The sequence below is a fragment of the Sciurus carolinensis genome, chromosome 1 (assembly GCF_902686445.1).
Source record: "Sciurus carolinensis chromosome 1, mSciCar1.2, whole genome shotgun sequence".
Taxonomy (NCBI): Eukaryota; Metazoa; Chordata; class Mammalia; order Rodentia; family Sciuridae; genus Sciurus; species Sciurus carolinensis.
The window spans coordinates 136,689,459-136,702,682 of NC_062213.1; the positions used below are offsets into that span (position 1 = coordinate 136,689,459).

The window sequence follows — 13,224 nt, forward strand, 5'->3', positions numbered from 1 at the left end:
ATAATCATGTGATTCTTAACTTTAAGTCTGTTGATATGGTGAATGACATTTATTGATTTCCGAATGTTGAACCAACCTTGCATCCCTGGGATAAAACCCACTTGATCGTGGTGCACTATCTTTTTAATATATATTTGTATGTGATTTGCTAAAATTTTGTTGAGAATTTTTGCATCGATGTTCATTAAGGATATTGGTCTGAAATTTTCCTTCCTCGATGTGTCTCTGTCTGGTTTAGGTATCAGGGTGATATTGGCTTCATAGAACGAGTTTGGTAGGGTTCCCTCCTCTTCTATTTCATGGAATAGTTTGAGGAGTATTGGAATGAGCTCTTCTTTAAAGGTTTTGTAGAACTCGGCTGAGAACCCATCTGGTCCTGGACTTTTCTTTGTTGGTAGGCTTTTGATGACCTCTTCTATTTCATTGCTTGAAATTGGTTTATTTAGGTTGTGTATGTCCTCCTCGTTCAGTTTAGGTAGTTCATATGTCTCTAGAAATTTGTTGATGTCTTCGAGGTTTTCTGTTTTGTTGGAGTATAGATTTTCGAAATAGCTTCTAATTATGTTTTGTATTTCAGTCGTGTCTGTTGTGATGTTTCCTTGTTCGTTCCGAATTTTAGTAATTTGAGTTTTCTCCCTCTTTCTCTTTGTTAGTGTGGCTAAGGGTTTATCAATTTTATCTATTTTTTCAAAGAACCAACTATTTATTTTGTTAATTTTTCCAATTGTTTCTTTTGTTTTGATTTCGTTGATTTCGGCTCTGATTTTAACTATTTCCTGTCTTCTACTACTTTTGGTATTGGTCTGCTCTTCTTTTTCTAGCGCTTTGAGCTGTAGTGTTAAGTCGTTTATTTGTTGATTTCTACTTCTTTTTTTGAATGCACCCCATGAAATAAATCTTCCTCTAAGTACTGCTTTCATAGTGTCCCAGAGATTTTGATATGATGTGTCTTTGTTCTCGTTTACTTCTAAGAATTTTTTTATTTCCCTCCTGATGTCTTCTGTTATCCATTCATCGTATAATAGTGTATTATTTAGTCTCCAAGTATTGGAGAAGTTTCTGTTTTTTATTCTGTCATTTATTTCTAATTTCAATCCATTATGATCTGATAGAGTACAAGGTAGTATCTCTATCTTCTTGTATTTGCTAACAGTAGATTTGTGGCATAAAATATGGTCTATTTTAGAGAAGGATCCATGTGCTGTTGAGAAGAAAGTGTATTCATTCTTTGTTGGATGGTATATTCTATATATGTCCGTGAAGTCTAAATTGCTGATTGTGTTGTTGAGATCTATAGTTTCTTTATTCAATTTTTGTTTGGACGATCTATCCAGTGGTGAGAGAGGTGTGTTAAAATCGCCTAGTATGATTGTGTTGTGGTCTATTTGATTTCTGTAATTGAGAAGGATTTGTTTGACGTACGTGGATGAGCCAATGTTCGGGGCATAGATATTTATGATTGTTATGTCTTGCTGATTTATGCTTCCCTTAAGCAGCATGTAATGTCCTTCTTTATCCCTTCTGACTAGTTTTGGTTTGAAGTCCACATTATCTGAGATGAGGATGGATACTCCAGCTTTTTTGCTGTGTCCGTGTGCATGGTATGTTTTTCCCCATCCTTTCACCTTTAGTCTATGGGTGTCTCTTTCTATGAGGTGAGTCTCTTGCAGGCAGCATATTGTTGGATTTTTCTTTTTAATCCAATCTGCCAGTCTGTGTCTTTTGATTGATGAATTCAGGCCATTAACATTCAGGGTTATTATTGTGATATGATTTGTATTCCCAGTCAATTGACTCATATTTGTTTTTGGCATGATTTGGTTTCTCCTTTATTTGGCTATTCCTTTAGGCTAGCGCCTCCTGTTGCTGATTTGCATCGTTGTTTTTCATCTCTTCCTCATGGAATATTTTGCTGAGAATGTTCTGTAATGCTGGCTTTCTTTTTGTAAATTCCTTTAGCTTTTGTTTATCATGGAAGGATCTTATTTCATCGTCAAATTTGAAGGTAAGTTTTGCTGGGTATAAGATTCTTGGTTGGCATCCGTTTTCTTTCAGGGCTTGGTAAATGTTGTTCCAGGCCCTTCTGGCTTTTAGGGTCTGGATTGAAAAATCTGCTGATATTCTTATTGGTTTCCCTCTGAATGTAATTTGATTCTTTTCTCTCGTGGCCTTTAAAATTCTGTCTTTATTTTGTATGTTAGGTATTTTCATAATAATGTGCCTTGGTGTGGGTCTGTTGTAATTTTGTATGTTTGGAGTTCTATAAGCCTCTTGTATTTGGTTTTCCATTTCATTCTTCAGATTTGGGAAATTTTCTGATATTATTTCATTGAATAGGTTGTTCATTCCTTTGGTTTGTTTCTCTAAGCCTTCCTCAATCCCAATAATTCTTAAATTTGGCCTTTTCATGATATCCCATAATTCTTGTAGATTCTGTTCATGATTTCTTACCATCTTTTCTGTTTGGCCAACTTTGCTTTCAAGATTAAATAATTTGTCTTCAATGTCTGAGGTTCTGTCTTCCAGGTGCTCCATTCTATTGGTTATGCTTTCTATGGAGTTTTTAACTTGGTTTATTGTTTCCTTCATTTCAAGGATTTCAGTTTGGTTTTTTTTCAGTATCTCTAACTCTTTATTGAAATGATCTCTTGCTTCCCGTATTTGGTCTTTTAACTGTTGATTGGTGCGATCATTTAATGCCTGCATTTGCTCTTTCATCTCCTCCTTCAATGCCTGCATTTGCTCTTTCATCTCCTCATTTGCTTCCCTGATCGTTTTAATTACGTACATTCTGAACTCCCTTTCTGACATTTCTTCTGCTGTGCTGTCATTGGGTTTTATTGATGTAGTATCTAGGTTTGTTTGGGACATTTTCTTCCCTTGTTTTCTCATATTGGTCAGTTGTCAGTGGGACCCTGAGATATTGCAGTTTTCCGCTATTGGCTTATAGTGTCCCGGTAGATTTCCAGTGTATCACCTCCCAGCCTTCAGTAGCCTGATGTCTTGGAGGAATCTGATAAAGCAGCGTATCCGAAGAAAACTGCCCCTAGCCCCCTACTGGTTCCACGATTTGGAACTGGCTCTGTGCGGAAATGCTCTCACTGTGGGCCTGCACCGTGCAGCTGGCCGTGTGGGAGGAGCTCACTGCCGGAGTGTGGAAGGCTACCTTGGGAAGACTCTAGCTGCCCTGCCTGGCTCCGATAAGCCACCTCTATCTGGGCCTGCCACCCGGGCCGAGCTTTACCCAGTGGGCAGACTCACCTGTGGCTCTATTTCAGTCCCAGTCTCTCAATGCCTCCCCTTCTTAACTCCTGGGTTCTGGAGCGACAGGGGGTGCAGTCTCCCTCTAGGCCGCCATCTTGGATCGCCCCGAGAAGAGAGCCTGCAGCCGGAGTGGGCAGAGCCGCCTGAAGAGGTGTCTGGCTGCCCTGCCCTGATCCCAGAGGCTGTTTGCGGATCGAGGCTCTCCGTTGGTTCGGGGGCTTGTGGCTGGTTCTATGTAGAAAGTCTCTCACTGGGCGGTCAGCTCCGAGAGGCTAGCCTTGAACGGCACCTCCCACCGCAGGGGTCCAGACTACTTGGGGAAGTCTCTGGCTGCCCTGTCTGGACCCTGAATCTGCTTGCGTGCCAGAGTACGCTGAGCTGCACTGGCTCCGGGACTCGGAGCTTGTTCTGGTCAGAAAGGCTCTCACCAGCGGGCCAGTTCCGTTCCGAGCCCTCTTATTTATTCTTGGTTTTATTTCTTGAACTTTAAAGATCTTGTTAAGGAAGTCAGTGCCTGCACCAATATGTTGGGACTATTGACCCTATGTTTTCTTCTTTCAGTTGCAGACTTTCTGGTTTAATTCCTAGGTCTTTAATCCACTGAAAGAGTTGACTTCTGTGCTGGGTGGGATATAGGGATCAAATTTTGTTCTTCTACATATGGATATCCAGTTTTCCCAGCACCAGTTTTTTATTGGTTCTTATTAGTTATACATGACAGTAGAATGTATGTTGACATATTATACATATATGGAGTATAACTTGCCATTCTTTTGGTTGTGATGTGGAATTCATATATGTACATAGGCAAGTAATGTCCGATTCATTCTACCATCTTTTCTATTCCCATGCCCCTTCCCTTCCTTTCATTCCCTTTTGTCTAATCCAAAGTGCTTCTATTCTTCTCTACCTAACCCCACACATTGGGATTTGGCCTTTGGTTTTTTGGGATTGGCTTATTTCACTTAGCATGATAGTCTCCAGTTTCATCCATTTACTGGCAATGCCATAAGTTCATTTCTCTTTGTGACTGAGTAGTATTCCATTGTGTATATGTGCCACATTTTCTTTATCCCCATTCATCTGTTGAAGGGCATTTAGGTTGGTTCCATAGTTTGGCTACTGTGAATTGAGCAGCTATAAACATTGATGTGGCTGCATCACTGTAGTATACTGATTTGAAGTCCTTTGGGTATAAACCAAGGAGTGGGATAACTGGGTCAAATGGTAATTCCATTCCAAGTTTTCTGAGGAATCTGCATATGGCTTTCTGTAGTAGTTGCACCAATTTGCGGTCCCACTAGCAATGTATGAGTGTACCTTTTTCTTCACATCCTCACCAACATTTTTTGTTACTTGTATTCCTGATAATTTCCCTTCTGACTGGAGATGAAATCTCAGTGTAGTTTTGATTTGTATTCTCTAATTCTTAGAGATGTTGAACAATTTTTTCATATATTTGTTGACCAATCATATTTCTTCTTCTGTGAAGTGCCCATTCAGTTCTTTTGTCCATTGATTGATTGGGTTATTTGGGTTTTTTTGGTATTAAGTCTTTTGAGTTCTTTATATATCCTGGAGATTAATGCTCTGAGGCCCAGCACCATTTTTAAAGGGCATCTTTTCTCCAGTGTATGTTTTTAGCACCTTTGTCAAGCATCAGATGACTGTATCTATGTGGGTTGTCTCTGTGTCTTCTATTCTGTTCCATTGGTCTGCATATTTATTTTGATGCCAGTACCATGCTGTTTTTCTTACTCTAATTTTATAGTATAATTTCAGATCATGTATTGTGATGCCTCCAGCATTCCTCTTCTTGTTTGGTCTTTACAAATTTTAGTGTCTTTTTCAACTTCTTTCATCAATGTTTTTATATTTTCATCACAGAGTTAATTTGCTTTCTAGGTTAAATTTATTCCTAGGTATTTTTTAATAGCTATTATGAATAGTACTGCTTTCTTTCATTTTCAGCAAGTTCATTACTGATCTATAAAAATGCTCCTAATTTGTGTATGTTGATTCTGTACACTGTAACTTCACTGAATTCATTTATCACTTCTAATAGTCTTTTGGTAAAGTCTAGGTTTTTCTCTGTAAAGAATCATGTCATCTGAAAATGGGACAATTTGACTTCTTCCTTTCCTTTTCGGATGCCTTTTATTTCTCTCTTGCCAAATTGCTGTGGTTACATACCATATATTCATACTACATTGAATAAGAGTGTGATGAAAATGAATTGTTATTTCTGATCTTAGAAAAAATGCTTTTATCTTTCCCCCATTCAGTATAATGTTGGCCATCAGTTTGCCTTCTATAGTCTTTATTATGTGGAGATGTGTTCTTTCTATACCTAATATGTCATATGAGTTTTTATCATGAAAGGATGCTGAATTTTATTGCATGCTTTTTCTGAATCTATTAAGATGATTGTATGGTTTTTATCCTTCATTCTGTTGGTGTGATGTATTACATTATATGTTGAATCATCCTTGTATCCTTGGGATAAATATCATTAATCATGGTGTATGATCTTTTTGATGTGTGGTTGAATTCAGTTTGCTAGTGTTTTGTTGACTATTTTTGCAAATGTGTTCGTTAGGATATTGGTCTGTGGTTTTGCTTTCTGTTGTGTGATTTTGATATCAGGATAATGCTGGGCTCATATAATGAGTTTAGAAGAGTTCTTTTTTCCTCTTGAAATAGCATGAAAAAAATTGGTAATAGTTCTGTAAAAGTTTAGTAGAATTCAGCATGAAGCCATCAGGTCACTTTGTTGGGAGGCTTTTTATTACTCATTCAATCTTGTCACTCATTATTGATGCATTCATGTTTTTTGTCTTCATGGTCCAATTTTGGTAGATTATGTGTGTCCACAAATACATCATTTTCTTCTAGATTTTCCAATTTGTTGATGTGTAGTTGTTCATAATAGTTTCTAATGATCCTTTGTATTTCTGTGGTCTCAGTTATAATTTTTCCTATTCTTTCATTATCTTTGAGGTTGATTAAACCTATGAGGTTCTGTATCCATTTTTTCTGGGACTCTTTTGATCTTCTCTTATATCCTCAAACATTTTTCTGTATTTGTCATGCAATTTGCATACTTGTGAATATATTTATTATCTTCTGTTTAATCATGTCATTGTGTCTGCTCTTTTTCATTTCATTCTGTGTGAATTCATTTAGGCTACATCCATATTCCTTTACTGATTTTCATTTTATTTAACCAGTTTTTGATGTAATTTTCATCTACAATGGTTTGTCTTTTGCTTTTTCATAGCTTTCTTAAACTTGTCTGGCTCACTTTTCATAATTATTTGTTCTTTTTATCTTTTTTTGAAGGTGAATTTTTAAAATATTTTAGATCATCTTTGAGCTATCTTTTTGTAGAGGAATATCATATTGAAATTCCTTTAAAATATAATGAACTATACGACTGAATTCTTTCTGTTACGTGAAGTAATTCCTCTGCTGGTAAACACTTTTTTTCTTCTATTTTAAATTTATGTTCCTATCCTTCCACTTCTCCCTTTCTTATAATATGTGTAGGTCCCATAGTGATTAATTTCTGGTTACTACATTTTTCAAATAAAGGCAACTGTATCTGGGCTGTTTCAGAATAGTACAGGGAGAGACCAAGGCAGAACAAACACAAATTTTACTGCCTTAAACACCATTGTACTATATTTGTTATGTCTTCTGCTCAGGGTGTGTCTCCTCTCATTTTCTATGTACCATTTGTTGTGTACCCTATTTGACTTTCTGAGAAGTGATATGATTTATACTTTTCTTGTCTTTTACCACCTTTCAAGACCAGAAATCCCCTAGGTTAGATTTAGTTGTAGATCATAAAATTGATGGGTTCTTCCTATTCAGCTATACCTTCCCTAGTCTTGATTCTTTGGAGCTAAGTCCTTACTGGGTAATGAATTATTTCTCCTGTGGCTTGCCCATTCCCTTAAATGTCATCATTATAATCAAGGGATTGTTGCAATGGATTTTTAAGTCTGATAAACTTTTAGAAATATCTGTAGTCTGTACAAGGTGTGGAGTCTGAAGAGAGTTTCTAATTTTGTTCATCTCTCCACATCATTCATACTATAAAGTCTTAGTATTTGACAAATAATCCTTGTATTTTGTGGATCATGATTGTGGTCCCTTCTGTTTCATTTGAGATGCTGTTTCTTTCCTTTGGTGCTTTTTATTTTCAGTTGATTTCCAGGGAGGGAGGATAGTTTGAAAAATGTTCACACTCTTCCATTGTTTAACCAAATTCTCTAGGTGATCTTTTAAAAATACAGTTCACAGCTGGGCACAGTGGTGCATGCCTATAATCCCAGCAATTTGGGAGTCTGAGGCAGGAACATTGTGAGTTCAATGCCAGTCTCAGCCATGGCAAGGCCCTGTCTCTAAATAAAATACAAAATAGGGCTGGTGATGTGGCTCAGTGGTCAATTGCCCCTGAGTTCAATCCCTGGTACCCCCCCAAAAACCCCCACAGTTTGCATAATCTCATGTATCTACTTAAGTCATCAGAGGCAGATAATTGAAGCATTTACAAGAAACTAAAAACTCAGCCCCTGACCCTCAAAGGCATATATGGTGTAGTCCCTCCTTATCTCTGCAACATCATTGTGTCCCACTTTCCCCCCTTTCCCTATTAAGTTTTTTTTAGTTCTTCAGTAAAAGTATGGTTTTTTTGTTGTTTTATTTATGCTTTCTTTTATTTATTCTTATTTTCTGGAATTTTATTTTCTCCTCTTTTCTAATTCCTATTCATCTTTTAGGTTTACCTCAACATTTCCTCAGAGAAGCCTTCCCTGACATTACAATATAAATTAGGCCCACTATGTTAATCTACAACTTGTTTGCCTGTTCTTTTCCTTCATATCATGGAGTAAAATCTGTAGTAATGTATTTATCTGATAATGTGTGTCTTTTTATCTAGACTGTAACTGCAGGAGAGCTTGGAACTTTATAATATTTACTGAGTGAATGAATGAATTAAAAAAGAAATATTAGATGCAGGACTTTAAAAACTACCTGACAAGACATTACTCATTCTTACAAGTACTGGCCTATTGAATACATTTGCCCTACCACATGTGTTAATGTATAACTAACATTTATTGAGTGCTTGCTATGCTCCGTGCACACCTTTTAAAAAGTTAACTGCACTACAGTTTATTGGTTACCTCCTATATACTCAGGCACAGTGACAGTTATTTTGTAATCAATAGCTTCAAAATTCATAATAATTCTAAAAAGTAGATTTTCATAATCACTATGTTAAAAATGAGAAACTAAGGATTGTAAAGGGTAACTGACCTGTTCAAGGCCATTCAGCTAGTAAATATTTGAGACATGATTTAAATGTAGATTGAAAAATGAAAAGCCATTCCTTTTCCTTTTCAAATTGTGCTTTCTCTCAATAACAAATACTCTGAAAGATTTTATAGAAAATTTTAAAAATCATTCTGTAAAATTATATTGCTTCTCTTGTTTCTACCAAATGCCTATTAATAATCTATTTTCAAAGATTTGGAAGTATGAAATTGTAAAGATGTGAAAATTGATTTTTATTTAGTGCTTATTAAACAACTCAAATATTTCACTCATGCTATAAAACATACCTTATTTTCCCCTCAGTATTTAAATTAAATAATCTTAGTTCATTTGGCCTCTGCAAAAAAAAAATACTGTAAACTACGGGACTTATAAACAACAGAAATTTATCCCTTATAGTTCTATGGCTATGAAGTTCAAGATGAAGGTGCTGGCAGACTTAATATCTGGTGGGGGCCTAATTTCTGGTCCACAGATAGCATCTTTTCCGTGTCCTCAAATGGTGGAAGGAACAAATGAACCCTGTTGGGCCATTTTTATAAGGATACTAATCCATTAAGGCCCCACCCTAATTACCTAATCACCTTCCCAGGCCTCTCCTCATACTGTAAGTTTTTGGTTCAGATTTTAACCTATGAATTTTGAGTAGACCCAAACACTCAAGCCATAGTATATTGTAATGTACTATGAATGGAATAGTATTTTCTTTTGTCACAAAGTAGTATGACAGAGTGCTAAACCAAACTAGAGATTTTTAAAAATATAATCTCTACTTTTCATTTTTAGTTCCAATTTCTCCTCCTTAGTCTTATTTTGGGGGCCAAAAATCCAAATGAACAGCTATTAACTTTTGATTATAACATCAGAATCAGAACTAATTTGAAAAAAAGAAGGCATTTTTTTCCTTGATAGTATAAGATACAGTAATGGCTATGAAAACAGATGACTAGCTTAGGAAGAATGCCCCAGGTTAGGTTTGAATAGAAATAGTACTTCTCTCTCAAAATCAGGAAATACATGAAACATTTTATTAAGTTAGGTGGTAGGAAAAGAAAAAAATAAAAGAAAAGTGGGCAATTTGAAATATATAATGAATAACTAACAAATGACTGTGATATCAACAAAACAAAGTTTCAAGGAGTAGTTAATATCAAGAAGAATGAGATGCTGGGCACAGAGGCGCACACCTGTAATCCAGTGGCATGGGAGGCTGAGACAGGAGGATCTTGAGTTCAAAGCCAGCCTCAACAAAAGTAAGGATGCTAAACAACTCAGTGAGACCCCATCTCTAAATAAAATACAAAATAGGTTGGTGATGTGGCTCAGTGGTCGAATATTCCTGAGTTCAATTCCTGATACCAAAAAAACAAGAGAACTGAAAAATGCTATGTAACTATTCTTTTTCAACATAACTCACTCATTCCCCCCTTGTGTTTTTTAATTGAAATGACTCCCATCAATCCGTTTTCCCTCTCCTCTTTTCAAACAGTGTCATTTTGGGTGTACCTGCCTTTCATACAGACATAAACTATATGAAATTACATTTTGTAGACTAAAAATGTCATATATTAGCAATTACATATGACTCAAACTGGAGTCATCCCTTTATTTTATGAGAATTAGCATATATACATAGATATTTGAAATGAGGTGCATTAGGTTACACAGTTTGTTAGTGGTGAGGTTAGTATTTTAACTTCGATGTATCTAATTTAAAACTTATACCATTTTTACTGCAATAATGAATGTAATCTGTTAAATAGAATATGTATATGCTCTAACACCCAAAACAATGCCACATCAGAAAGTGCTTGGTAACAACTGAATGAACAGATGAATGAATAGATGAACATTTATTCTTCTACAGCTGATCGTTAAAGTAAATATAAAAAAACAACACAGTGTACCACATGAGAAAGTTAGTTTCTTATTCTTCTTTAAAAAGTAACATTTAAAGAACTCAAGACACTTCAATAGTTTATCAGTTTTTGCTTCCATTCTTTGTTTTATAAATCAGTTAACTTTATTAAAGACCTGGTGTGCTACATTCAGTATAAGGCAGATTTATAACTGCATATGCAGGAAGGATCTCATTATAACAGGTTAACACATTACATAGGTCTTTGGTGTAATTCTTTAAAAGAACATAAAATGGTCAGTGCTTTCATTTTTCAATGCAAATCCTCTTTTGAAATGTGTTTGAAAAAACCTGTAGTTATTGGTCTTCAAATCCTAAATTGAATTTCTCCTTCCGTAATAAAAGTAAATTTAGGTACAAATTACCCACAAAACTACTACTTATGGTCTCAGTAAAAACCAGATACAGTAGCTATAACTGTAAGTCATAGACTTCCTGCTGCCATTTCTGGCCAGATTAAAGAGGACACTTGCATTTCAATTCTCCCCTGCTGATTTGGGTAAGGGCATTAATGTCACTTTAAAATCATCAGCATCAGGGAACTAGGGACAGAATAAAAGAGTTATTCTGGAGTGAAAACAGATGTGTCTACTAGTCATACCTAATGCCTTAATATTTGTTTTCCAAGGGTCCACCTGGTCCAGCAGGTATCCCAGGTCCCTCAGGAAAGAGAGGTCCACGGGTGAGTAGATGAGCTCCATTTCCCACTGCTGTTAGGATTAGTAACTTTCCCATATGTTTCTTCTAGTATTGTACAATATGTACTTTCTCTGGAAACCTGCCTGGATCTTCCAACTTAGCTCTACCTTTGCCAATTCAAAAGAAGTTTAAGAACACATGCAGCCTTGTTTATTTGAGTGTAAACAGCCAGCCAAAGAATTCTCTGAATATTTCCAATAAAGATCCTCAAATTTGTAGACTGGTAACTGGTAATGTTGCTAACATTTATTCTCAGTTAAATAGTGATCTCAATAGTCTAAGGTGAAGTTCATTTAGAAAATGAAGAGATCTGGGCTGCCTTAAAATAGTGCATTCCTGGATTACATAGTGGAAAATACTGGGACTATTGAATAGAAAAAAAATTGCCTTCAGGAAAAAAGCTGCCTTACAGATCAGCAGTAGTTTCTCACATTACACAGGTCCAACAAAAGATTTATTGCTATGTTAGAATTAGTTTCTTTCAAGTCTAACAAAATAAATATGGATTTTTACTAAAGGAAGTCTTTTTTCAATGATCTAGAAAAATGTGTGTTATAAAGACAAATGCAAATGTCTTTTATATAATCCATTTTCATTTTTATTCTGATTATTTATTACATAACAATATAAAGCAAAATAACCTTAAAGTATTACTTTAATTTTCTCATATTCATACCAAACTCTTGTGCCTAAGATAAATTCTCACTGGACTCTAGCTGTTGTACAGCATTTTCAAATTCTTCCATAGTTAATGACCTATCACATTCCTACTATGTCCCTCTAAACCTTGCACATTCTCTTTAGAACTGGAACAATTCCCATCCTCCTACCTCTCTGTGAGGATATCTTGGATTCTACTTTTCTGAGGAACTGGGACCTTCTTTGTACTAATTCTATTCCCTCTCCATGTTTTCTTCCAACAAGATGAAACTTCAGGTTCTGAATCTCCACCTATTCTCATGACACACCACTTTGCTTCCCCAAATTCCTTTTATCTCCTTTTTGTCCAGTCCTTATTCACTTAAGGAAAAAAAAGTATGGTTTTTCAAGAGGCTAATAATTTCAATTGTGTCCTAATTTTATCCCCTTCAATCAATTATCTAACTTGAAAGTTAAAACTTCATATTTTTTCCTCTAAGTTTTTTTTCCTATTTGACAACAACCAACACATTATCTCTCTTTTGAAAATCTCGGAGTTTCATTGAAATTAATTTTTACTAAAATATTGTCCTTGCCAACAGTTGCACTACTGAGCTTTGTGAAATAACAATTTATACCTATTACCCTTACTTCTACATTAATTCATTTATTACTCCCCATACTTTTTTTCATCTACTTTATTAAACTTTAAGTTTCAAAGGTTATCAGTGACACATCATGAAGTCAAATCATTGTCTTCAGTATTCATCTTGTTAGATGTATTGTTAATATTTACACTGCTGACACCTTTTTCTGAACTAGTTTTATTAATATAGAATTGAAGAGTCTACTAAACACACTATTAATTATAAGTTTGGCTAAAGAGAACAGAGGTGAAGAACAAAACCCAAATAAGTGTAGGGAACCTGGAGACTTGGGAGGCTTTCAGAAGATAATTCTCAGTGCCTCTACTTACTGGTTATGTGGGCTTAAGTTTCCTCATTTGTGAGTGGGAATAAAAATGACTACCTTTCAGGATTGTCAAAAGGATTAGTAATGAGAAATATAAATCATGAACATAAATCCTGGCACATGTAGGTATTCAGTAAATACTAAGTTCAGATCATACAATATATCATTGAAGTATAATCAAGTTGACAAATATTCATCTAGTGCATAATATATTTGGACACTATACTAGTAATATAAAAATGAGTCTCTTTTTAAAAAATTTATAATCCTGTAACAAAATAACATGTCATGGAACAATCAAAATAGCAATACAATATTTAAATAACAGATTAGAATAGTAAGAGAGATATACCAGGGCAATATACAATTAATTTGGCAAATGAATC

General features: G+C 35.4%; 1 protein-coding gene across 2 annotated transcripts in view; it reads left to right on the forward strand.

Annotated features, from left to right (window-relative positions):
- The window catches only part of Col24a1 (collagen type XXIV alpha 1 chain), a 391,233-nt gene that overhangs the window by 28,245 nt on the left and 349,764 nt on the right, over positions 1–13,224 (forward strand). For both annotated transcript variants that reach the window (XR_007104846.1, XM_047523663.1), the window contains exon 4: positions 11,157–11,210. Coding sequence is in view for 1 of the 2 variants with exons in the window: in XM_047523663.1 (XP_047379619.1) it covers positions 11,157–11,210 (54 nt within the window). In the remaining variant the exon portion in view is untranslated. The remainder of the gene's footprint in view (positions 1–11,156; positions 11,211–13,224) is intronic.